The following is a 22,929-nucleotide window of genomic DNA, read 5'->3' on the forward strand; positions in this document are numbered from 1 at the left end:
ACTATATATGCACTATTTATTAATAATAATGTATTTTTATAATTATTATCCAATAGTAATTCATGAAAAATTTTAAATTCTCATTTAATAATTCTTGAAATTTGCAAATTTTTAGTATTAGTTGATAAAAGTATACCGAAAATCAATCTTTGTGATACAAAAAAAATTTCTAAAAATTTATATTTTATGATACAGAGGGAGTACAAACTAATAAGATCTTTCCAATGGTTTCAGCAGTAGCATTTATGTTAGAATGTTATGAAACAAAAGAGTTGTTTTCTTGGAGAAGTGGTGAGAATGAAAATGATATTGAAGCTGTAGTTATAGAGAGATGACGTCTCATGGTTTTAGTCGATTTTTTAATCCAAAATATTAACTACCTCCAAAACATTGTAATTTAGTTTTGTTATAAAACAAATTGGATTTTATTTGCAGATAGTAGAAGTAAAACTAAAAAAAAAATGAAACTATAAAGTGGAATGCTTTAGTAAGATATAGATTTGTAACACTTATTTGGATAGACAGATGAATATTAAAATGCTTTAACATCAATAAACTTCTTATTTTTCTTTATTATAAATAATCTGATAACTTTATACTTGGGAATTTTGTTCAAATGTACTTTCCAAGTGATGAGGTGAGGTTGAGGAAGTGATGAGGTGAGGTTCATATATATATATATATATATATATATATATATATATATATATATATATTCTTGCGCTTTAGTCTTCTAGTATGATCCTTTATGCCCATTTGTTATTTTTTCAAAAGCAGGATTTAAAGGTGAAAACAATTCGGTGGTTTCCTTTCCTTTTAATTTCTTTTTTCATATCTCAAATGTAATGGTAACATTCTTAACAATTCTTTTTTTCCAACTATTTCTTAGGTACTTTTTTTTCTTAAATTTGTCCATTTTACTAACTAAATATCATCGCATTTAGCTGAAAACAATTAGTTAAATTTATGATAGAAATTCCCATGGAGGAGAAAAAAAATCAATATGACCATGGAATATGGAATAAAAAAGGTTGGTTTAAAGATTGTTCGAGAACAACTCTTTTCCAGAGAACATATGCGGTAATGCCACACTAATTGATCGGACTTCACATTACTTGAAAAATTATATAAATATATATATATAATAAAAACGCATCTTTCTTTTTAGCAAGAAAATAAGCATTTAAGGTGTCTTTCACTTCATAAAATACGCTTATATATGCTCAATACAAACCAAAAGAAGGCACTGAGAGAATACAAGTTTGAACCGGAAAAAGGAAGATGGGGTGGTTTGTCAAGGAAAGAAGAGGAGGTTCATGGAAGCGTGGATGGTTAGAGGAAACACTACTGACTTCATCAGCACCTCCTCTTAAACTACTAGCTCTCTTCGCCATCATATTTTTACTCCTCTTCATCTCTTCATACCCGCGTTACAAGTACGAGGTTGAGAAAACCGCAGCTAACCTGAAGCTCTTCATGTTGTTCCTCCCAATTCTCTTTGTCTTCATCCTCGTATCTCTAAGCTTCGTCCATCGACTTCTCTTCAATTCATCTTACTCCGTTAGAGCAAACAAGGCTAAGTCCCTTTTTGGAGAAGGAAAATTTCCCTGGGGAGTTTCGCTTATGCTAATACTTCTACTTCTTTTAGTTTCTAAACAATCATACTTTCACTCCTTATGGTATCCGACTTTGTAAGTTATGAGTATGACCGTCCATTAATCATTCATCTATTGTCTTCAAATGTAATCTTTAGATGGATCATTGCTTCTCGTAATCCTTAATACATGTATAAGACATTTTGAGTATAATTGATTATTGCTTCTTTATAAGCACTAGATGAATACCCGCACTATGTGCGGGTTTGTTTATATCTATATATACATTTTATTGCAATATTTTTGTGCTTTTTTTATTTTCACATTTGAAAAACTAAAAATTATATATTACCAAACAAAACTAAGATTTTTTTTGTGAGGCAAAGAATACTAAATTTTGTTTAAAGCTAAATCTTATTCTAATACATTGTTTTTTTGTAGATAAAAACTATTAGCATTTTTTTAGGAAGTAAAATAATCATACCATTTGTACATTTGATTGGTAGATAAAAACATTTAAACATCATACAATTCTTGTTTAAAACTTAGGTATTTAGATATATTTGTATTTATGTTTGTCAATTAAATACCATGAGACTCTCAAATTTTCCTTTATCAAAAAGATTTTCATGCAGCTTGGTTAACTCTTTAATGGTTATAATTAAGATAAACAACTTCAACAAATAAAAATTGGTTTCTCTAAGGACATACTTTCATGAATTTTTATACAATAGTAACCAAATTCCCAATCACTGCTACAACCCTTCAAATTGTTGAGAAAATTCTAGCATCTAAACCATGTGTTTATATCTTCCTAGTTTATCCTAAGAGGACGAAGCAAATCTTTGGTTTTACTCTGGATACATTTTTTTCCTTTTGGTGATGCATCTACTTACTTAAAGAATACATCAACATGTTCTAAGCTTCTCTAGATTTCTTATATAAATATAAAAATTGCTTGTGATATTAAAGAATAAAAGACATAGAAGATGTTTCAAATTCTTTTTTAATTTTAAATACTGTATGTTTGCTTTTAATTTGGACTGACTCGTGTCATTCTCTCCACTGCTGACGTGTCATTCATATGGAGAGAGTTCAGCAACTTTTATAATATAGATTTGTATAAAATAATCAACGGTTCATAGTAATAAATTGCATGACCATGTTTAGTTGGGCAAAAGTCTCCCAACCAAGATAAAACTCAGTCATGCACACAAATTTATATCAACAACATAATCCTAGTTGATTTTAACTAAACGGTTATTAATCTTTTGAAGTTTGACAATTTCATAAACAAAATAGAGACTTGATTATAGATTGCTTTGGAAAACTAGTGATTTGGGTAAACAGGTTTTATAATTTTGGATTTAAGAAAGATTTAGATAGTTAATTTTAGATTTTGGGTAATTTACCTAGAGAGAATTAGATTATTTTCTGTAAACTCTAAAACAAATTATATATATTTTTTCTGGAACTTTATATAATCAAATATTTAACATCTTTAGCTTATTATTCATAGAACTTAAACAAATATATTTCAGCTCTCTAGGACACTACAAAAAAATGTGCATGTTGCATCAATTAATTTGTGTTAAATAAATAAATGATTTTATTGAATTATTTTTTACGAATGATACAAATAATAAAATTTAAAATCAATTCAAATAACTGATACCATAGTAATCTCATTTACATCAATTTAGTATAATTGATATACATTTATATTAATTTGCATCACTTTTAAGATATTGATACAAAATTTAATTCTACATCACTTAAGCAATCAATACAATTTTTAATTTATATTAACATTACTTAAAAATTGATACAAATTTACATCAATAAAAAGTGATGCTAATTATATCATTTTGCATCAATTGTTAAAACCGATATAAATATTTACTTGTTTTATATCAATTAGACGAAACTGATGTTATTTACTTTTAATTTGTATCATTTAAAAAATTTGACACTAATAAAACCAACATGCGTCATCCTTCCCAAATAAAACGTCTACATATTGATTTATTAGTTTTTAATAATTATCAGATTTTTAAAACTCTATTGATATATCTAGTTACCTTTTTAAAAAATTTACAAAATATAATATATAATATATATATATATATATAAATATAAATAATACTCTCTTTCAACCGTAAGTTCAATGTTTAAATTGAAAAGAAATAATAAATAATAATAAACAATTAATTACAACTGTAAATCTTTATAATTTTTTTTATAATTAAATTTTTTAAGATTTCTAAAAAAAACTCAATTTTACATAGAATTTTTTTATATCTCACGTATATCATGATTATGTCCTCAATTTCCATTTTGGAAAAGATGAAAAATATTCTTTTTAACAAGTAATAATTTTAAAAAAATATTTTACCACATAATATAATAATGGCATATTCCTTTTATACAGAAAAATAAGTTAAATCATTCCTCTTTTTCAGGGATCTTCAATATTTTCTTCTTCAACCTCACGTTCGTTTACTTCATAACAGTTATTTCTTTCTTTCATGCTCCTTTTGATCGACCAAATGGTCGATTGGTCCTCCATCTTGATCGACCAAATGGTCGATTTCTTGGTCAATCGTTTGAAGTCCGAAGTCCAGCTCGCATCACGATCGACCATTTGGTCGATTGCTTGGTCGATCGTTCCTCCGGTTATATATACGCTCACTAAAACAGATATATCTCCTTACACACACATCCGATTGTCCTGAAATCACCTCCATTGCAAAGCTTACTCAATTTCCAATAACTTTGGTGAAGAACTCCAGAGCTAATTCCCAAGGAAAGGTCTTTATACGAGTCGATCTTTGAGGGACTGCAGACTGGTTCCGAATCATCGATCATCTTGTGCGCATCCAAATGTGTGTCTTCCATTATATTGCTAATTCTTGACTTATTTAGCTCCAAAGCACACTTTTCTTGCACATCTCTACTCCAACACCTGAGATACCAAACTTGATGCAAAATGCTACCTAAACAACCTAAATGCTAATGAATATGCACAAAACAATGAATAATTAAGCTTTAAAATCACATAAAAACACAAGATATCACCTTTCACTACAAGAGATATGTACATTGTTAGCGCAGAAAAACTGTTATGGTAGGTATTTCACAGCGAAATCGCAATTGCTGTGACATCGGCAGCCATGGTAGGTATCACCCATACGATAGCGTTGTTTGCGTATGCTATGATTGAAAAAGATACTATAGCAATATTTTGATGCTATTATTTGTTATTATATAAAACGTAAATTTTTGTTATTGTAGGTCCTTATACAATAGCAATTATCTTTTGCTTTGAAATATATTGGTGCAGCATGACTCCAATGCTATAATATATTCTTATACAATAGCTTTTGAGAATTGTTATATATAATATACTTATAGCATTTTTATTAGCTGTAGTATATTGTTTCAGAACAAATTATCAGAGCTATGATATATGAATTGAATTGTTTCTTTTTTGTCCAATTATATTTGTTTCTAGAAAGCTATAAACCTGTTTAAATCTATAAACCAATTAACAGAACAAGTAGAGATTTAAATCATTAAACATAAACCTGTCTCCAATTCAACATTCAGAACAGAAGTATTCAAAGTCATTCAACATAGGTTGTAAAGTCTGAATCCAAAATACATAACATTAGGCATATATATATATATATATATATATATAAGTTGATTAATTAGCTTAGTCTTAACTAATTAAAACTAGCTAACTTGGACTAAAGTTTCTTCATTCCCTGCAACAAGCAATAATGTATTATATCAGTTATCTATATCACTAGCAGTTTGTCATATGTTAAACTAAAACACAAATATAACAAAAACTATTTACCTCAGTTTCATAAACTCAAAATATGACCAACTTATCCATCGGCCAAATAATAGATGAACCAAGTGCATCTCTCATTTACTTGATTTCATCTGATGTCCTCCAGACTGCTGCATCATCTATCTTTACTACATCAACCCATACTCTAGCTGCATTTTCTCCCAGGCGAACAAAGTGGACTTTAAGATCTGGGTCGATTGAATGCACTCGTCCTTCAGCAACAACCTGCTTCTTTCCACTAATATCCAGTAACTTGCACTTCTGATTTTCCTTGACAGCTCCATTTTTACGCTGCCATGTTAACAATATTAACCAGTTTAAAACAGATAGAATAATAACTAGAATGCTTTTCTAAAATGATGTATCAAGTATATTTACCGAAGATCTTCGAAGAGGGGCTTGTGTAGCAAGTTGAGTTTTTCTTACAGGAGATTTTGGACTTGTTGGTGGAGACTTATCAGTAGTATGTTTTGAACATGTTCCTGAAGTTTTCTCACTACTTTCAGACATTTGGAGAGAAGATTTGTGACTTGATACATCTGGTGCAGATTGAATGACAACTTTGCTGGCAGGCCATGCTACAAAAGATTTGACACAGTCCTCAAGGTATGTCACATCCACCGTAGGCCTCCATATAAATGTTTCAGGCTGAAGCAACTTATCAACAAATACTTTGACTGCAATTGGTTCGATAGGAATGACGTTAACTAATGCCATTGGTTCTTCCGTCTGCCATCGTCCTTCTGCAACAACTACATCATCTGCAGACAAATCCAATAGTATGCATTTATTCGGTGAATTTGTGCTTGGTCCCTGTCAAAGTCATTAACACAACAATCTGATTATGTTAACTAATCATTCTTCCAAATAATCCTACAGCCATGATACTATAGCAATATTTAATTTTACCAGCGGTCTAATATCTTCAATTTTGAGCTCCTTTTCTAAGTTAACACACTTAGAGGCAGGCCATGCAATCATCTGTCCAACAACAATCTGACTCTAACTCATCTGTATTAGCAAACTCCTCATCCAGATATTCAGCCGCTTGATATAACCCAAATATCTCATCATTCCACTGACTTTGATTGCTTTCACCATCAACCATTGGATTCAATTCTCCATGATGATACCAATCAGACCGCATCTTATATGCTTCAATCAATCCTCTTGTTACCAGATGATCAACTACTATACTGCCAGCATGCCGATCTATATTACGGCAATCAATGCAAGGACATACAATCAAATCAACGTCTCCCATATCCGCAGACACAGCTCGTACAAAATTTGTAGCCCCTCTCTCATACGCAGGATCAGCTCTTCATTTTTTTGCAGAGTTAACAAAAAAAAAACCAAGTAAAGACTCCAAACACCTACTAACATCTAAGTTACATAACTAAAATTCTTACCTGCAAAGATGCACCCAATCCTTGTCCACCATTATAAGTTCTAACCTTAATTTAAACCTTTAGAACCAATTAACAAACTACTCAAACACATATAATAACTCAAACACATATAACATATAACTCAATCATAACAAACTCTATAATTTTGTATATTTTAAACCAAACAATTTGAAAACACACCAGAAAAAAGACAACAAACTCGATTGGTTTACATAATCAAAGAGAAGATGGTACTAACCTGTTGTATGATAAGAGAAAGATAAGCTTCAAACTGCCATTATTTTACTCGACAACACTTGCAAAACAATATAATATTACATAATCAGTAAAGTTATAACAGATCTGCAGATTCAGAGAACATATGAAGCTAAAACATATTCGATAACATATCCAACAAACTCGATTTTAAGAAAAATTTGCAAGAACAGACATGCAATAAGAGGAGATTCTCGACCAAATCATATAATAACATAGACGCATGTGGCAAACCAAATCGGATTTTCAGAACAGATCCAACAAAGACACAAAAAATATGTTCTTTGTGAAAAAACGATTTTCAGACGCAACAAGAAGAGTTTCGGTGATAAAATCAGATTAAAGGAACAAATTAACAGAGTAAGATAGACATTTGCCTTCGATTGAAGCTCAACGCTGACAGATATTGGTGGAATTAGGGCCGCCGATAGTTCCGGTGATGTCGCGGCTGATTAGCTTCTAGGACGGAGGCGACGAAGGTGACAGAGGTGACGGCGGAACCAATTTTAGGGTTTGAGAGAAACAATGCGGCAATTAGAGAAAGAGGGAAATGAGAGTGAAGGCAAAAAGTTTATCTCATAGGGTTTATCGAGGAAGAGGGAAATTAGAGAGAGTGAAGACAAAAAGTCTTATTTTTGCCTAAGTATTTGGCGGAATTAGAGATTTTAGTTTCCCGCTTATTGAAATCCTATTATAGTGTTACTGAATAGCTATTATATGATAACAAAAATTGTAACTTACCTTCAATAGCAGTTGAGCAAACTGTGCTATAACAATGTGCTATCAATGTTGAGTTTTTTTGTAGAGTTTTATTTTTCTGAATAGTTTTTTACTTTCTTAATTTCTTCAATAAATCTACATATGTTGCAGCTTTGATTCCGTGTATCTCAAAGGTTGTGATTACACTCATTTCTCATATTTCGCTTTGTTATGAATTTTTGTTTGTTTAAATCATAATTTTGGAAAGGTGAAGAGATCGATATGTATGTAGTTCTAAATATGGTTTGGGGAAAGGTAATGTAAAGTTATTCTTATGCTTTCAAATAATTATTCTTATAGATCTAAAAGTTTTTCAAGAGATATAATCCTTCTAATTTTATTTAAATTTTTGTAGAATGGAGATATTTTCAATCACCATAATAGTTTGAATGATCCAATTAGCCAAAGTGAAACTTCATTAGTCCGCAAGTAACATGGAACAAAAGCAAGATGTGTCTCATAAACGCTGAAGGACCATTGCATGAGTATTTTTTTTTTTTTTTTTTTGCTGTAAAGAGTTGATGATCATGTATAAGATCATAGTTTGAATAAGATTTGATTTATTGATGGTAATTTTATTAACGATTTTAATATATTTTTATTGAGAATTTAATTAATATTTTCAATAGTTTTTGCTATAAAAATAATATTTACAAAAATATATTTTTTAATAATCAAAGAAATTTTTAATACGAAAATTATAAATAAATATATTGTAAAAAATATAATTACTGAAAATTAATTATAAAAAGTAATATTGGCATTAATTTTAACATCACTACTTACAATTGATACAAAAATTTAACATCAATTATAATAATTGTTACAAATTGTAATATCACTTATATTAATTGATACAAATTTAACAACATTTATAAGAAATGATTCAAAACTTAACATCATTTTTTTACAAGTGATACATATTAACATCTATAACAATAATTGATGCAAATATTTTTTAAACTGATGCAAAATATTTGTATCACCAAATCATAAATCACTTATACAAATGATGTAAAACTTATTTGCATCAATTATACATGATGCAAATATATAAAAAAGTGATGTAGTACAACTTTTTTTTGTAGTGCGAAGCATGTATTCTTGTAAAAACAGATTTTTTTTTTAGTATAATTTTACATTCATCAAATATATATACTGTATCTTATACATGTATAAAAATATATTTTTACTATGGTATTTAGATAGGGAAGTGTCCTGCAAAATAGTACTAAAAAAAATATATTTTATTTATATATATATATACGAATAATCTAAAAGGCTCTGGAAGTGTAAGTAGTAATCGTGGACACAGCTTAAACCCTAAGAACCCTTTCGTTGAATAAACAAAAGAAAACGCCTTGAAAAACAGAACGAAACTACCAAAAATCTCGAGATCCAGATCTCAATCACAGATCCACACTAAGCTATGAGGAGATTCACTGGACTTGCTGCGCGAACAATCTCATCCTCCGTCGCCATCCATCCACGGCTCGCTCAATCCATGGCGATTACAACAATCTCGTCCTCCGAACCTATCACCCGAAGATTCGGTGGTGTTCCGGAGATTTCATCTCCTTCTTTTTCCGGCGGATTCGCTGGGATTGTGTTCTTCTCTGCCGCCGCCGCATCGTCTCTTGGTCAGGAAGTTCACGCTAAGGAAATGGCTCACAAGTTTAATCCTAAAGAAGTTGTTCTGTATCAGTACGAGGCTTGCCCTTTCTGTAACAAGGTTAAAGGTATATTTCACCTCTCAAAATTTCTGGATCTGATCAGAATTTTTGAACATTGAAATTTCATGATTCAATCATGGTTAGAGCTTGAACATAGCGAGTGGTGGTTTGGATTCAAGTTGGTTCTTGTTGTTTGTGTTTTAGTAAGATAGAAATGGCTAGCTTATGTCTTTACTTTGCTGGTTGGACGACTGTTCACCTTCTGTAGCGTTCTTGGATTTTAACGAGATTCCGTACAAGATTGTTGAAGTGAATCCCATCAGTAAGAAAGAAATCAAATGGTCTGATTATAAGAAGGTGCCTATTCTTACGGTAGATGGTGAACAAATGGTTGATTCTTCAGGTTTGTTCCATGTTCTGTCTCGAACCTCTGTTCTCCTTTCCGAATTAGATGAGTATTAGTTTAGTTGAGTAATCTTTGGTTGTTTGGTGCAGCGATAATCGATGGCCTATTCCAGAAGATGCACCCTGAAATTTCCAAGTCTGAAGACGATGAAGAGACTAAGTGGCGCAAGTATGGTCATTTTATACTTTAGTTACTGATTTTTGACATTACAGACCTGAGGCTGATAGTGTATCTCTGTGTTATAGGTGGGTGGACAATCACCTTGTGCATCTTTTGTCACCAAACATATACAGGAATACTTCGGAGGCCCTGGAATCCTTTGATTACATCACCACACATGGTATGGTTAGAGACTAGTTTGTTTCTTCTTTGTTTTGCTTTTTTTTTTTTTTTTTTATGCTCGTCTGGGATTCCAGTTTTGGGAACATTTATTCGTCATTTGCAACTGCCGAAAGCTTTTGGAGGAAGGTACTTCTTGTCTAAGTTGTAATGTTGTGCCCTGTGCAGGAAATTTCAGTTTCACTGAAAGATTAGTGGCAAAGTATGCAGGAGCAACGGCGATGTACTTTGTGTCAAAGAAACTGAAGAAGAAATATAACATTACTGATGAACGTGCTGCTCTTTATGATGCTGCTGAGACATGGGTCGATGCCTTGAAAGAGCGTCCATACCTCGGTATGTACAACTTCCGATATAATACTAAATTTAGTCTTCACTTTCTTAAGTGGTCCATGATTGTAGTTTATGATTAGCAGGTGGGTCTAAACCGAACTTGGCTGATCTCGCTGTATTTGGTGTTCTGAGGCCAATAAGATACCTTCGATCGGGTAAGGATATGGTGGACAACACACGCATTGGCGAATGGTATTCTCGAATGGAGAACACAGTCGGAGAGCCTTCTAGGATCAAAGAATAAAGGATCGTTGCTCTTATCTCTAGTGAAAATATGAATTGCATAACGTACGGCTGATTTCACAGCGTAACAATATTTGAAGCTTTAGGACTAGAGAAGGAAAAAAAGAAAAAAGTAGAGGAAATAATCATCTCTTGTTAATGGGGGATACTGAATATACTGTGACATGCTTTGTTTGGTCACTTTTGCTATTGGTGGTTTCTTTGATTTCTTTCCTATTTCATTGATTGCTTTGTTTCCTTTTATTTTTATGTCGATTGAATTTTCATGTTTATACAATGACAATAAACTCATGTGTTCTATTGGCAAATTATTCATATACTCGTACAATAATGTAGCGTTGGAATGAATTTAGTTTTCCAATTCTTTTCTTACAAAATGGTTTTGAATGGTACATTTAGTTTGTAAAAGGTTAAATCAGATTTGAATTATTGGTACAATTGATTCATACATACCACCAGTATTAACATATACTAAATATTAACCTGTGGTGTACTGCGAGACTATTTTTGTGTACTGCGAGACTATTTTTTAATAAAAATAAAATGTTATTTGTTTTGTAGATTAACTAAATTAATAACTGATATTTAATTTGTATTTTATAAAATGTACAACATTAAAATATATATATATATATATATATATTAGTTAGTGTAGAAAGTATTTTGTTTGAGTTTATTATTTTATATTATAGGAATTATAACATACAATTAAATATTATGTGTATTTATAGAATTAGTTTCTATCTATACTATTAAAAGGGAAGCATTTTTAATAAAAAAACAGAGTTTAAGAGGGGGTTATTGATTCTATGATTTTAGTGGATTTAGAAATCCAGACAAAAATTATGTGTTATTCAATCATTGATTTTAAAATACTTACCAAAATGATGTGTTATTGGTTCTATGATTTACAAATACTTGTTAAAATCCCATGTTATTCATTTAATGATTTGTTTTTGGATTTCAAAATCCACATTATGTTTTAAATGGATTTGAATGGATTTAAAAGTGTAAAATAGAAAGATTCAAATCCAAGGATAAAACATGTTATTTCAAAATTTATGTGTTTTGATTTCTAAGATTTACAATTCCATATGAATTTAAAAATGAACTCTCCAATAACAGAAATGCCACTCAAAACATAATAAAGATATCTATAAATTGTGGAGCCAAACAGAAATAATTAATGAGGAATCGGAACCAAACAGATTATATAAGTGTAGTAGCCAAATAAATATTAGATGATTATTAACAAATAAAAAATCGGAAACAAAAAATATGGTAACACGATATTCATTTGTATATGCCATTAAATTAAAATATATCTACCCACGTAATTAGCTACTACACACTAGCAAAGAACATCTACCCACAGAATTAGCACATACTTTATTTCTTCCCTTATAACATTAAAACTATATTGTTCCTATTAGGAAAATTCAATCTTAGAATATCTTCTATAAAAGTATATATGCAGTTAATTTAAAAAAACGTAATTGAAAATTTACACCAAAATCTCGGAAAGTTAAAATAATCTAAACGATTTCCAAATATTCTGATTTACAAAATCTTAGCAACTTACCAAATCTTGGTATGACTAACTCTTAAATACTAGGGTATATTCATAAAAAAATTCCCTACTAATATAAATACGAGAGACATAATGAAAGTTTAAGCCATCTCGACTATTACAAACCATTTACAGTTTCAATCGTGTCCCAAAATAACAAAAAAAATGGCAAGCTTCCACAGATACTAACAGGTTACAAATTACATAAATGGCAGAGTTTGTTTTGAAAGCTATTATTATCACAGGTGATAGAGTTGGAGATAAAGTCTTGAACCAAGCTTCCTTTAAAGATGGGGAGAAGAGAACTCTCGTTAGCTGTTCCTTTTGCCATGAGTCCATGACTATAAACAAAAGTCAGGGACAGTCACTTGGCAATGTTGGTCTTTATTACCCATACCATGTTTCTCTCATGGCCAGCTATATGTTTCTATCTCTAGAGTGGCTTCTAAAAAAGATTAAAGATCCTTATTGTTGACAAAGATGGGAAACCTCAGAAGAGAACAATGAATATAGTCTTCAAAGAAGTCTTCAAAAACCTGTAGATTACAGCGGAGAAAGCAGAATGGATCATGGCTACTAGGTATTTGAATAATCGATTGACTTAAATAAAAGCCTTTCATCTGTTTCAAATTGATGTACTTATCGGTTTTCTAAATTTTGTTACAGGCTTTTTACAAGTACTTTACAATTAAAAAGGATGAATTATCAAAACAATGATGCTTATGAATAAAAAATATGGTACTGCACTGTCTTCATAAAAAATGTTTTGTGTAACCTCCATCAATATGGCGATTTAAGAGAAACTAATGAAAAGGAGATTATCAAATTTTTTTATGGTTTACGTGATCGGACTAATAAAATGAAGTATCCAGGCTCCGTTTAGCAAAAACCCAATTGATAATTAAATCGCTAACATAATGACATTAAGTTTCTAAGCTAGAAGCTTTCGGTCCTTTCGTTTATCTGAACAGCTCTAAAAGCAGAATTTGGATGGTTCAGTCAGCTGATGAAGTGAGCGTAGTAACGAAGTAAGGTCCAGAAAGGTTAGAATTGCTTACGAGAGTCAGGAAGTTTACGAGAGTCAGTAAGGTTGGGGCGTATCGAATCCCTTGCCTTGTGAGATCTTCTTTCTCTAAAGGAAGCATAGATAGTGGTTTAAATCAAGTCTGTGGGGATTCTTTAGAAAGCTGATGATGTTGGAAAGACTGAAGTTTTTGAGAGGTTACATGTAAGGAGTCTCTAGGTGTAAAGATTGAAGCAGAGGGAGGCAGAAAAGAGAAACGAAATGTGACAAGAATCTACATGTCAGATGGTTGCAGTCTACCCATGATTTCCTCTATTTATCTTATTACTTTGGCAATTTTGTTTTCTTTTTGAAGTTTTAAATTTCAATAATTTCCAAATGCTTATGCAAAAGAAAGAGTTTACAATTTCTGGGAATCTAATGCCATACGCTATTCAATAATATTCTGAAACTTCTATTCGTTCCAAGTCACTCCTATGTCCGTAAACCGTAATCTAATTTACATCTTACAGAATAAATCATAGAATATGAAAACAGTAGGAACTTGATCTACGATGGTGAGCCTGGCTTTGGGCGTTGATCGTGACCAATCGATCCGACTTTGGATACATTAATTCTTTGCAAGAATCTGAAAAAATCTATCTATAGAAGAAGAATATACACCTGATAAGAATTCCAAAACCTGATCAAATAAAAAAAAAGTTAAAAAAAAAATGTAAATAGCTTACCCTGATAAGTGTTTATATGGTATCAGAGCGTAACAAACTTTTTTCTCATTCTTGAAGCTTTGCGAGCTCCAACGTCTTCATCAATGGCGATTCTATGTTGATTCTTCTTTTTGAGCTTCATTATATTTATCTTGAGCTTTATTATCTTCATATTTCTCTTTGGATTGTTCGATGAGTGCCTCAAATCGCAAAATCCTTTTTGATTTCTTCGCGAACCTTCTCGTCTTTTATCTTTAGATCTGTTCTTCCGCGATCTCACTTCTTTTTCTCTTTTCGATCTTATCTTTGGGGTTTTGATTCATCGGATCTTTGATTCATGTCACCTTCATCGCCAAATCGTGTTTCTTCTTCTGATTCTTCAATGGATCAGTATAATATTCCATATTTTCTTGCATAACTCTGATCATACAAGAATAGCTCTCGTCTCTAATAGATTGACTACGGGAGCTGATTTTCACTCATGGCGTCGTTTTGTGCGCATGAGTTTCAATGTGCGAAACAAGCTCAGTTTTATTGATGGTACGATCCCTAAACCCCCTGAGAATCATCGAGACTATGATTCTTGGTCTCGTTACAATATGGTTACAACTTGGCTTATTAACTCTATTAACAAGAAGATAAGACAAAGTCTATTGTTTATCCCAACTGCAGAAGGAATCTGGAAAAATATTTTGTCTCTGTTTAAACAAGATAATGCTCCTCGAATTTATGAGATTAAGCAACAATTGAGTTTGATTCAGCAAGGTTCTATGGATGTTAGCTCCTATTATACAGCCTTGGTTACTCTTTGGGAGGAACTTAAGAACTACGTTGATTTACCTCTCTGTACTTGTGGAAGATGTGAGTGTAATGCTGCTGCTTTGTGGGAGACACTCCAGCAGCGTAGTTGTGTTACTAAGTCCCTTATGGGTCTTAATTCGTCTTATGAGGCTACTAGACGTCATATCTTGATGCTCAACCGGTGCCTAACATTGAAGAAGCCTTTCACATGGTCACACAGGATGAAAGGCAACATACTATTCCTTCGAAGCCGGATAATGTCATCTTCCAGGCTTTAGATAATCAGTCTACTGTTACTCCACATCATCCTCAATCATTGTTTGATGAATCTTATGATCATGCGGCTTTTGCTGCGATGCAAAACTACTTCCGGCCTAAGCCGTCTAATCGTCCTCTGTGCACTCACTGTGGTCAGCTTAGTCATGTTGTTTAGAAGTGTTTCAAGCTTCACGATTATCCTCTTGGCTATAAAACCTTGGCATCAGGTTCTCACTTGTCTCAGAGACCTACTATTCAGTTTAATCAGCCTAGAGGACCACCAAATCATTTTGCTCCACAACAACAGCAGTATACTTCTTCACAGGCTCTTTAAATGAGGCCTCAAGCTCCTACTATGGCGAATGTGGTCACTTCTTCTTCTTTTTAGCCTGCGAGTTCTCCTGTGAAAAATACTGTTAGTTTAGATCTAAGTCGACTTAACAATGATCAAATCCAGTCTCTGATTCTGCAGTATCAAGCTCATCTTACTACTTCAGAGCCTCCGGCTCCTTCCCCACAGCTTTCCTCCATTACATATCATGGTATTATGGATCCACAATCATCTTCAGGTATTTTTCACTTTCCTAAATCTTTCCCTTCTACTTCTCTTTGTTATGAAAATAATCATCTCACCTTTCAATATCAGTGTCTTTCTTCTCTTTCTGCCAATATACCTCATGGTAGTTGGATAATTGATACAAGAGCCACAAGCCATGTTTGTTCCGACTTGGCACTTTTTCATGATGCTAAAGTGGATATTACGCATTGTGGCACTGTGCATTTATCACCATCTTTAGTATTGCATGATGTTTTACATGTTCCATCTTTCGAGTTCAATCTTATCTCTGTTAGTTCGTTATTGAAGTGTAATCAATTTTCTGCTCATTTCTTTCCCTTTTATTGTTATATTCAGGAGTCTATTCAGAACTTGACGATTGGTAGAAGGAATCTAATGCACAATCATACATATTCAACAACGATCTTCCCTTGTCTGCATCACAGTCACATTTTTCTGGATCCTTGAAGGTAGATGGACTTCTCTGGCATCAACGCCTAGGACATCCATCTTCTGACAAGTTAAAGCACATTCCTGGTATCTCGTCACTGTCTTCTTCCTTGTCGTCTGAGTCTCCTTGTTCTGTTTGCCCTTTGGCTAAACAGAAGCGTCTTTCTTCTGAGTCTAGTGGTCATAGGTCTTCTACTCCTTTGATTTAGTTCATTTAGATATTTGGGGTCCATTTTCTGTAGAATCTACTGATGGCTATAAGTATTTCCTTACTATTGTAGACGATTATAGTCGTGTAACATGGGTTTACCTCTTAGATAATAAAAGTGAAGTTTCTGTCAAATTTCCTCTTTTTCTTAAGCTTGTTGAAACGCAATATCATACATCTATTAAGAACATAAGAACTGTAACATCCGCTAACCAAATTGTAGATTTGGGGAGTGGATGTCGATCGATACAAAGGGAGTGTCGATCAGCACCATCAATTTCTTGTTCGACCATATTGATTTAATTGTCGAATTGGAGCGGTTTGGTTTAAGTGACACCTCTAAACCAAGGTATTTAAAGGGAAAGTCGACCTAGGGTCGTGGGTTTTAAGAGTTTGTGCCGTTCTAGAGAGAAAAGTAGAGAGAAAAGAGAGAAAAGAGTGTTCTTGAGGGATTGTAGAGATTCTTGGCTTGTTTTGGGAGATCTGTTGCTGTGGAGTGAAGATATTGTGCTATGAACGAAGGAGAAGCCTTCTAAGGTGTGGATTCGTCAGTTTGGGTCAGAAACTTCCTGCAAAAGAGGTCAGTGAATGACCATGGCTGATCTAAGCCTGAGAATCCTTTGTTTTGCTTGTTTAATGGCTGTTTGTGTTGTTTTCTTGTGTTCTTATGGTTGGTTGTTGGTCTACATGAGTTTACAGGAATTTTGGGTAAGTTTCGGACGATTAGGAGAATTTGGGAAACGATTCTGCAAATTTTGGCTTTGAGCAGGACAACCTGCGGAGTCGGTGTCGGTCGACACTAAAGAAGAGTGTCGATCGACATTGAGGGAGTGTCGGTCGACACCAATTTTTTGTCTACAGTGGCTGATGCTTATTTTTCCTGGTTTGTTTGTGTTTGGTTGTTATTTGTTAAACATTGGTTTCTCAATTGCTTGTGTGTATAGTCCAGTAGATGGGAGGATTGCCTCACTAAGTATTTGTGATAATACTTACGCATCTCAATTGTTGTTTGTGGTGTGCAGGTATGTGACGTGGAATCATGGCGATGAGAAGGAGGATGATCTAGGGTCTTGTTGGTGTGTTGATGGTTAAGTATGATTACATTATTGGAACCTTGGATAGAATTATGCTAGGTTGTTGGATAGAATGGTTAGGAATGTTATTGTATTGATGATATGTTGGTTTTGTATTGTTGGTATGTTTCTACTGTGCATACTGGTTGTTGCTGGTTTAATGATTTATTGTGGTTTGGTTGGTTTAATTAAGTAGTATGGGAAGCTTAATTATATATTGTTAATAAAAAAAAACGGGCGGGTCGTTTCAATTTGCTATCAGAGCCCTTACGGTTCTAGGATGGTTCAGTGGATAGTTAAGAGCGGTTTGGGAATTTAAATGGTTGAATTATTTTCCAGTTGCTGGATGCATGATGTGGTGTGATGGAATTGATTATGACTATTTAGTCAATTTGTTTGTGGTATGGAGTCCTAGTATCATCCTCTTCGAGGCTTCAATGAGACTTCACGGTAAGATGTGTGCTTTGTGTGCGGTTTTGAATTGTGTGCTTAGCCTTCTGTTATGGGTAGTGCGGATGGTTAGAGGTGGAGCTGTTGCTAGTCGTGGATGCGGACGTGGTCGTGGACGCGGACGTAGTCGTGGTAGGGGCAGAGGCCCAGTTGCTAGTGGTACAATGGACCAGAGTGTGACGGTAGAGGGCGTCGGCGAGTCGCAGTTCGAAGAGGGGTCTGTGAGTGTGGCCGGTGGTGGTATCGATAGGACCGTAGGTGCCGAGGGAGTTGGTGTGGGCGGTGTTGGTGCCGGGTTGGCCGGTGGTTCTGGGGTTCCGGGTGCGGGAGTTCCAGTAGGTGGGACCCTCGCAGGGAATGCTATGATTGCGGATTTGTTGGTGCAGCTGTTGGAGCGGTTGCCAGCGGTGGTACCAGGTGGTACCAGCTTAGGCACAAGTTGTGCCGCCAGTGGCGGTGGAGGAGCAGCAGCTAGTGGCTACAGGTGCGAGAAATCATTCTGTGTATGTGTCTATGCTGAGAGAGATGCGTAACATTGGTACGGAGCTATTTCCGGGTGGTACTGACCCTATAGTTGCAGATGCGTGGAGGACGAGGGTGGAACGTAACTTCCAGTCTCTGAGATGTCCTTAGGAGTTTTGGGTGGACATAGGGGTCCAGAACCTGATTGATGATGCTCACCTGGGGTGGACATCAATAGCTGCAAGGAGGGTGCAAAGTAAGATTTCTTGGGCTGAATTCATAGAGGAGTTCAACCACAGGTATTTTCCTAAAGAGGCATTAGACCGGTTGGAGGTGTAGTTCCTATAGTTATCTCAAGGGACTCGGTTAGTGTGGGAGCTGGACTTGGAGTTCAGTCGACTTCTGATGTATGGGGGTCGAGCGATGGAGTCCGAGGAGGCTTAGGTCAGAAGGTTTATGAGGGCCCTTCGTGAGGATCTGAAGGTTTACTGTAGAGGACGGAGTTATGTTACATGTTCAGTGCTTGTTGAGACTGCAATAGAGATTGACGAGGATATCTGGGCACAGGCAGTGTCGGTTAGTCCAGCAGTTCAGACGAGTGAGACTCAACCGAAGCAAGATCAAAAGAGGAAATTGGAGGGTACTTCTGGGGCGAGCCAGGGAACAGGCAGTGTTTGTTTTTCATTATTTTGGATATCACGAACGATTGTTGCAATTTGAGGTTTTATTAAGATGAGTTTTTTTTATGGAATTTTTGACTCGTGTGTCATGTGGAAAAAGAAAATAGCTCGGGAAATCTATAAATAGAAAGTTTCCATAAATAGAAAGTTTCTAAAAATAGAATTTTTTTTTATGGGAGGTAGTGCTTTGCGATTATTTTGGAAAGTGTATGGAAACTACCTTGAGGGTAGGGTGTTCCATTGTGATCAGGTGGTGGTCATGGTGGTATTTGGGAAGAAGTATATGGTGGTTAGTACAACTTGCATTGTCTGACGTGCAGAGCCGGTCCATAGGCCAAGCCAATGAAGCATCATATTGCGGGCGTAAATTTTATATACAAAATTTGGCCCTCTTTTCTCAAAAGTTTCTTTCGTCTAGTTGCGTTAGGAGAGATAGTAAAGGCTGTTAAGTAAGGACTTAACAAGGAAGATTAGATTATAGAGGATATAAGAGATAAGGAAGAGATAAGAGAGAAAGACAACAAGACGGAAATTGATATTTTCTTAATTCATTTGATACCTCAAAAGCCTAGCACACACATAACTTATATAGTCTTAGGTGAAACAACACACCGTTCAACCTTAACCCATAAACGACAAGTACTTAATTAATAAAACTACAGGCAATCTATTATTTATCGATAAGATATTAGAAGAGACTCTCAACGCCTCAGAGTCTTTCTCCAACACCTCCTTTCTGATCCCTTCAGCCACTTTTGTTGAACTCCACTCTCGCTCTCCTTCCCGTGGTTATGATCTTCTTCCTAACACAAGCGAGAGGCACTGCCAGCTTATCAATACCTTCCCGTAATGAAGCCACCTTTTCCTCAAGGTGAGAATCCGGAAACTGGCGTTCAATTGTCCTGAGAGACTCCCACGTATTCTCCCATTCAGGCAGTCCTTTCCACTGGATTAAAACTTCGAGACCTCCATCGACCGAACCAAATCATATCGCCAAAACAGCTTCCGGCACCGTGTCCCATTCCATGTCAGAAGTCAAAATGCTCGGTAGAGGTTGTGATTGAACCGATGAAGGAACAGCTCCTTTAAGATGTGACACATGAAAGACAGGATGAATGGAACTTCCCGTAGGCAGAGAAGTTTGTACGCTTCCTTACCAACCCTTTGAAGAACCTGATAAGGACCAAAGAACCGCGGTGCCAACTTTTCATTGTGGCGTTGAGCCACTGAGGACTGTCTGTAAGGACGAAGCTTCAAATAGATATTATCCCTAACCTGGAATTCCAACTGACGACGATGCTTATTAGCTGATTTCACCATTCGAGCCTGGGCAGCTTGCAAGTTCTCGCGTTAGGAGGATAGTAGGCTATCCCTTTCTTTGAGCAATTCATCCACCTGATCATTTGTTGTCGGTACGTCCCCGAACCTGAGAAGATGAGGAGGTGGCTTTCCATACACAGCCTAAAAAGGTGTCATCTTTATCGCAGAATGATACGACGAGTTGTACCAATATTCAGCCCAAGACAACCACTGGTACCAAGTTTTTGGCTTACTGCTAGCAAAACAACGAAGGTAAGTTTCCAAGCAGCGATTGAGGACCTCAGTTTGCCCGACTGTTTGTGGGTGATATGCCGTGCTCTTGTGAAGGGACGTGCCTTGAACCTTGAATAACTCAGACCAAAAGTGACTGAGGAAGATCTTGTCGCGGTCAGACACCATTGTCTATGGAAAGCCATGCAGTTTGACAACCTCCTTCAAGAACAACTCCGCAACTGATCTGGCGGTGCATGGATGCTTCAGAGCAAGGAAATGGCCGTATTTGCTAAGCCGGTCCACCACCACAAGAATGACATCAAACCCCTTTGAAGTTGGAAGGCCTTCTACAAAATCCAAGATGATGTTGGTCGAAATCTGGGTAGGAATTGGCAGTGGAGCTAGTAACCCAACGGGAGTGAGCGTGGAGTACTTGTTCTGTTGACAGACTTGGCAACTCTTAACAAACTCCTCCACATCTTTTCGCAACCCCTTCCACCAGACTTCACTGGAAAGTCTTTTTTAAGTCTTAAGAATGCCTTCATGACCCCATATAGGACTTGAATGGAACTGCTCCAACAATCTTGGAATGAAGGGAGATCCCTCTGGTATGACAAGTTTCCCCGCCTTGTAGAGAGTATCACTTACCAAGCTGTAATCATCAACACTCGTCGATCCTTGGGACAACTGCGAATAGAGACGTTGAAGTGTGGGGTCAGCGAGCACCTGAGTAGTAATTGGTCGCTGGTAGGACGTCCGGACAAAGCATCTGCCACCCTATTCTCCGTGCCTGGTTTGTATTCAATTTCATAGTCCAAGCTAACTAGCTTAGCTGCCCACCGCTGCTGAATAGCTGATACCGTCTTCTGGTTGAGCAAGTGTTTGAGGCTACGCTGATCCGTCCTGATAATGACCTTTTTCCCGGTAAGATAATGTTTCCATTTGTCCACAGCAAATACAATTGCTAGCAACTGTCGCTCATACACAGACTTAATTGTGCCTTTCTCAGAGAATCCCTGACTGATAAAAGTGATGGGACGTTTCCCTTGAGAGAGGACTGCACCAATGCCGGATCCTGATGCATCTGTCTCAATGACAAAGGGTTGATCAAAGTCCGACAATGCTAGTGTGGGAAGTCTAGTGGCGGCAGTCTTCAAGGATGTGAAAGCGTCCGAGGCAACAGGTGACCATTCAAAATTTCCTTTTTAAGCAATTCTGTGAGAGGCTTTGCTACCTTACCATAACCTGCGATAAACCTGCGGTAGTAACCGGTGAAACCCAGGAACCCGCAAAGTTCAGTGATGTTCTTCGGTTGCGGCCACCGTACCACAGCTTCGACCTTGGCAGCGGAAACGCCTTTGTCAGAAATGATATGGCCTAAGTAGGTTATCTCTATGCTCCCAAAACAGCATTTCTTTTCATTGGCAAAGAATTGATATTGAACAAGGAAGCACATTGCCATTTCGAGGTGTTGTGCATGAGCCGCTACCGAGGGACTATAAACCAAAATGTTGTCAAAAAAGACTAACACGAACTGACACAAATAAGGACGAAAACTTCATTCATAACTGATTAGAATGGCTGGCGCATTAGTGAGACCAAATGGCATCACAAGAAACTCGTAGTTTCCTTCATGCGTACGGAAAGCTGTCTTCTCAACATCCTCAGCTTCCATCCTAATTTGATGATATCCAGATTTTAAATCCAGCTTTGAGAAGACCGCTGTTCCCCTTAGCTCATCCAGTAGTTCTTCGATAATGGGGATAGGGGTAGCGATCGGGAATAGTTGCCTTGTTAGATGCGCGGTAGTCGACACAAAACCGCCAATCTCCATCCTTTTTCTTGACCAACAACACCGGACTCGAGTAAGGACTGATACTCGGGCGGATAATTGCCGCGTCCAGCATCTCCTTGATCAATTTTTCCATCTCGTTCTTCTGAGTATAGGAGTAACGGTATGGTCTAGCTTTAATTGGTGTTGTGCTATGTTCTAAGGCGATCGCATGTTTACGCTCCCGGGATGGTGGCAGTCCATAAGGAAGCTGAAAACCTGCTTATATTTGTGCAACAACTGCTGGATAACCGGCTCTATTGGTTTAACCTTGGTCCTTTTAGGACCAGTAAACAGCTGAGAGAGCTGCAGAAAGTACGTGATATCAGCTTGTTTAAGTATCTTCTCCAAAGAGTGAAGAGAGATCTCTTGTCGCAACAGTGCTGGATCACCCAACAAGGAAACCCACTGGTCATCCACCAGGAACCGAAGTGTGTGGAGTCCCCAAT

The 22,929-nt window shown here is 35.7% G+C and overlaps 3 protein-coding genes and 1 pseudogene across 4 annotated transcripts; 3 read left to right on the forward strand and 1 right to left on the reverse strand.

Annotated features, from left to right (window-relative positions):
- Positions 1 to 1,209: 1,209 nt before the first annotated feature.
- On the forward strand, positions 1,210 to 1,832 carry LOC104773197 (uncharacterized). The gene has a single exon (XM_010497774.3). It carries the CDS (start codon positions 1,282 to 1,284, stop codon positions 1,693 to 1,695), a length of 414 nt encoding a protein of 137 aa, XP_010496076.1. The 5' UTR covers positions 1,210 to 1,281; the 3' UTR covers positions 1,696 to 1,832.
- A 3,643-nt stretch (positions 1,833 to 5,475) lies between these two features.
- On the reverse strand, positions 5,476 to 6,901 carry LOC147919410 (uncharacterized; annotated as a pseudogene).
- Positions 6,902 to 9,169: 2,268 nt separating this feature from the next.
- Positions 9,170 to 11,185, forward strand: LOC104773196 (uncharacterized). Of its 2 annotated transcripts, none has more exons than XM_010497772.2 (6): positions 9,170 to 9,622; positions 9,825 to 9,959; positions 10,052 to 10,130; positions 10,208 to 10,302; positions 10,470 to 10,637; positions 10,715 to 11,185. In XM_010497772.2, the coding sequence occupies exons 1-6, from the start codon at positions 9,313 to 9,315 to the stop codon at positions 10,876 to 10,878; spliced, it is 951 nt and encodes a 316-aa protein (XP_010496074.1). In that variant the 5' UTR covers positions 9,170 to 9,312; the 3' UTR covers positions 10,879 to 11,185. The 2 variants fall into 2 exon arrangements, with proteins under 2 accessions (XP_010496074.1, XP_010496075.1); XM_010497773.2 differs by having other exon boundaries at positions 10,718 to 11,185.
- A 3,493-nt stretch (positions 11,186 to 14,678) lies between these two features.
- LOC147919411 (uncharacterized) lies at positions 14,679 to 16,452 on the forward strand. Its single transcript, XM_087503958.1, has 5 exons — positions 14,679 to 15,089; positions 15,137 to 15,389; positions 15,465 to 15,562; positions 15,710 to 16,084; positions 16,180 to 16,452. The coding sequence occupies exons 1-5, from the start codon at positions 14,679 to 14,681 to the stop codon at positions 16,450 to 16,452; spliced, it is 1,410 nt and encodes a 469-aa protein (XP_087360084.1).
- The last annotated feature ends 6,477 nt before the right edge of the window (positions 16,453 to 22,929 follow it).

The sequence above is a fragment of the Camelina sativa genome, chromosome 20 (assembly GCF_030686135.1).
Source record: "Camelina sativa cultivar CO46 ecotype springtype chromosome 20, ASM3068613v1".
NCBI lineage: Eukaryota > Viridiplantae > Streptophyta > Magnoliopsida > Brassicales > Brassicaceae > Camelina > Camelina sativa.

What these genes read in the sequence shown, in the direction of transcription:
- LOC104773197 (XM_010497774.3), top strand. Translation starts at nt 1,282, where the DNA reads ATGGGGTGGTTTGTCAAGGAAAGAAGAGGAGGTTCATGGAAGCGTGGA.
- LOC104773196 (XM_010497772.2), top strand. Translation starts at nt 9,313, where the DNA reads ATGAGGAGATTCACTGGACTTGCTGCGCGAACAATCTCATCCTCCGTC. An exon ending in TTTCTGTAACAAGGTTAAAG is followed by an intron (nt 9,623 to 9,824) that starts GTATATTTCACC and finishes CACCTTCTGTAG; the next exon opens with CGTTCTTGGATTTTAACGAG. An exon ending in TGATTACATCACCACACATG is followed by an intron (nt 10,303 to 10,469) that starts GTATGGTTAGAG and finishes TGCCCTGTGCAG; the next exon opens with GAAATTTCAGTTTCACTGAA.
- LOC147919411 (XM_087503958.1), top strand. Translation starts at nt 14,679, where the DNA reads ATGAGTTTCAATGTGCGAAACAAGCTCAGTTTTATTGATGGTACGATC. An exon ending in CACTCCAGCAGCGTAGTTGT is followed by an intron (nt 15,090 to 15,136) that starts GTTACTAAGTCC and finishes TGAGGCTACTAG; the next exon opens with ACGTCATATCTTGATGCTCA. An exon ending in AGCAGTATACTTCTTCACAG is followed by an intron (nt 15,563 to 15,709) that starts GCTCTTTAAATG and finishes CTGATTCTGCAG; the next exon opens with TATCAAGCTCATCTTACTAC.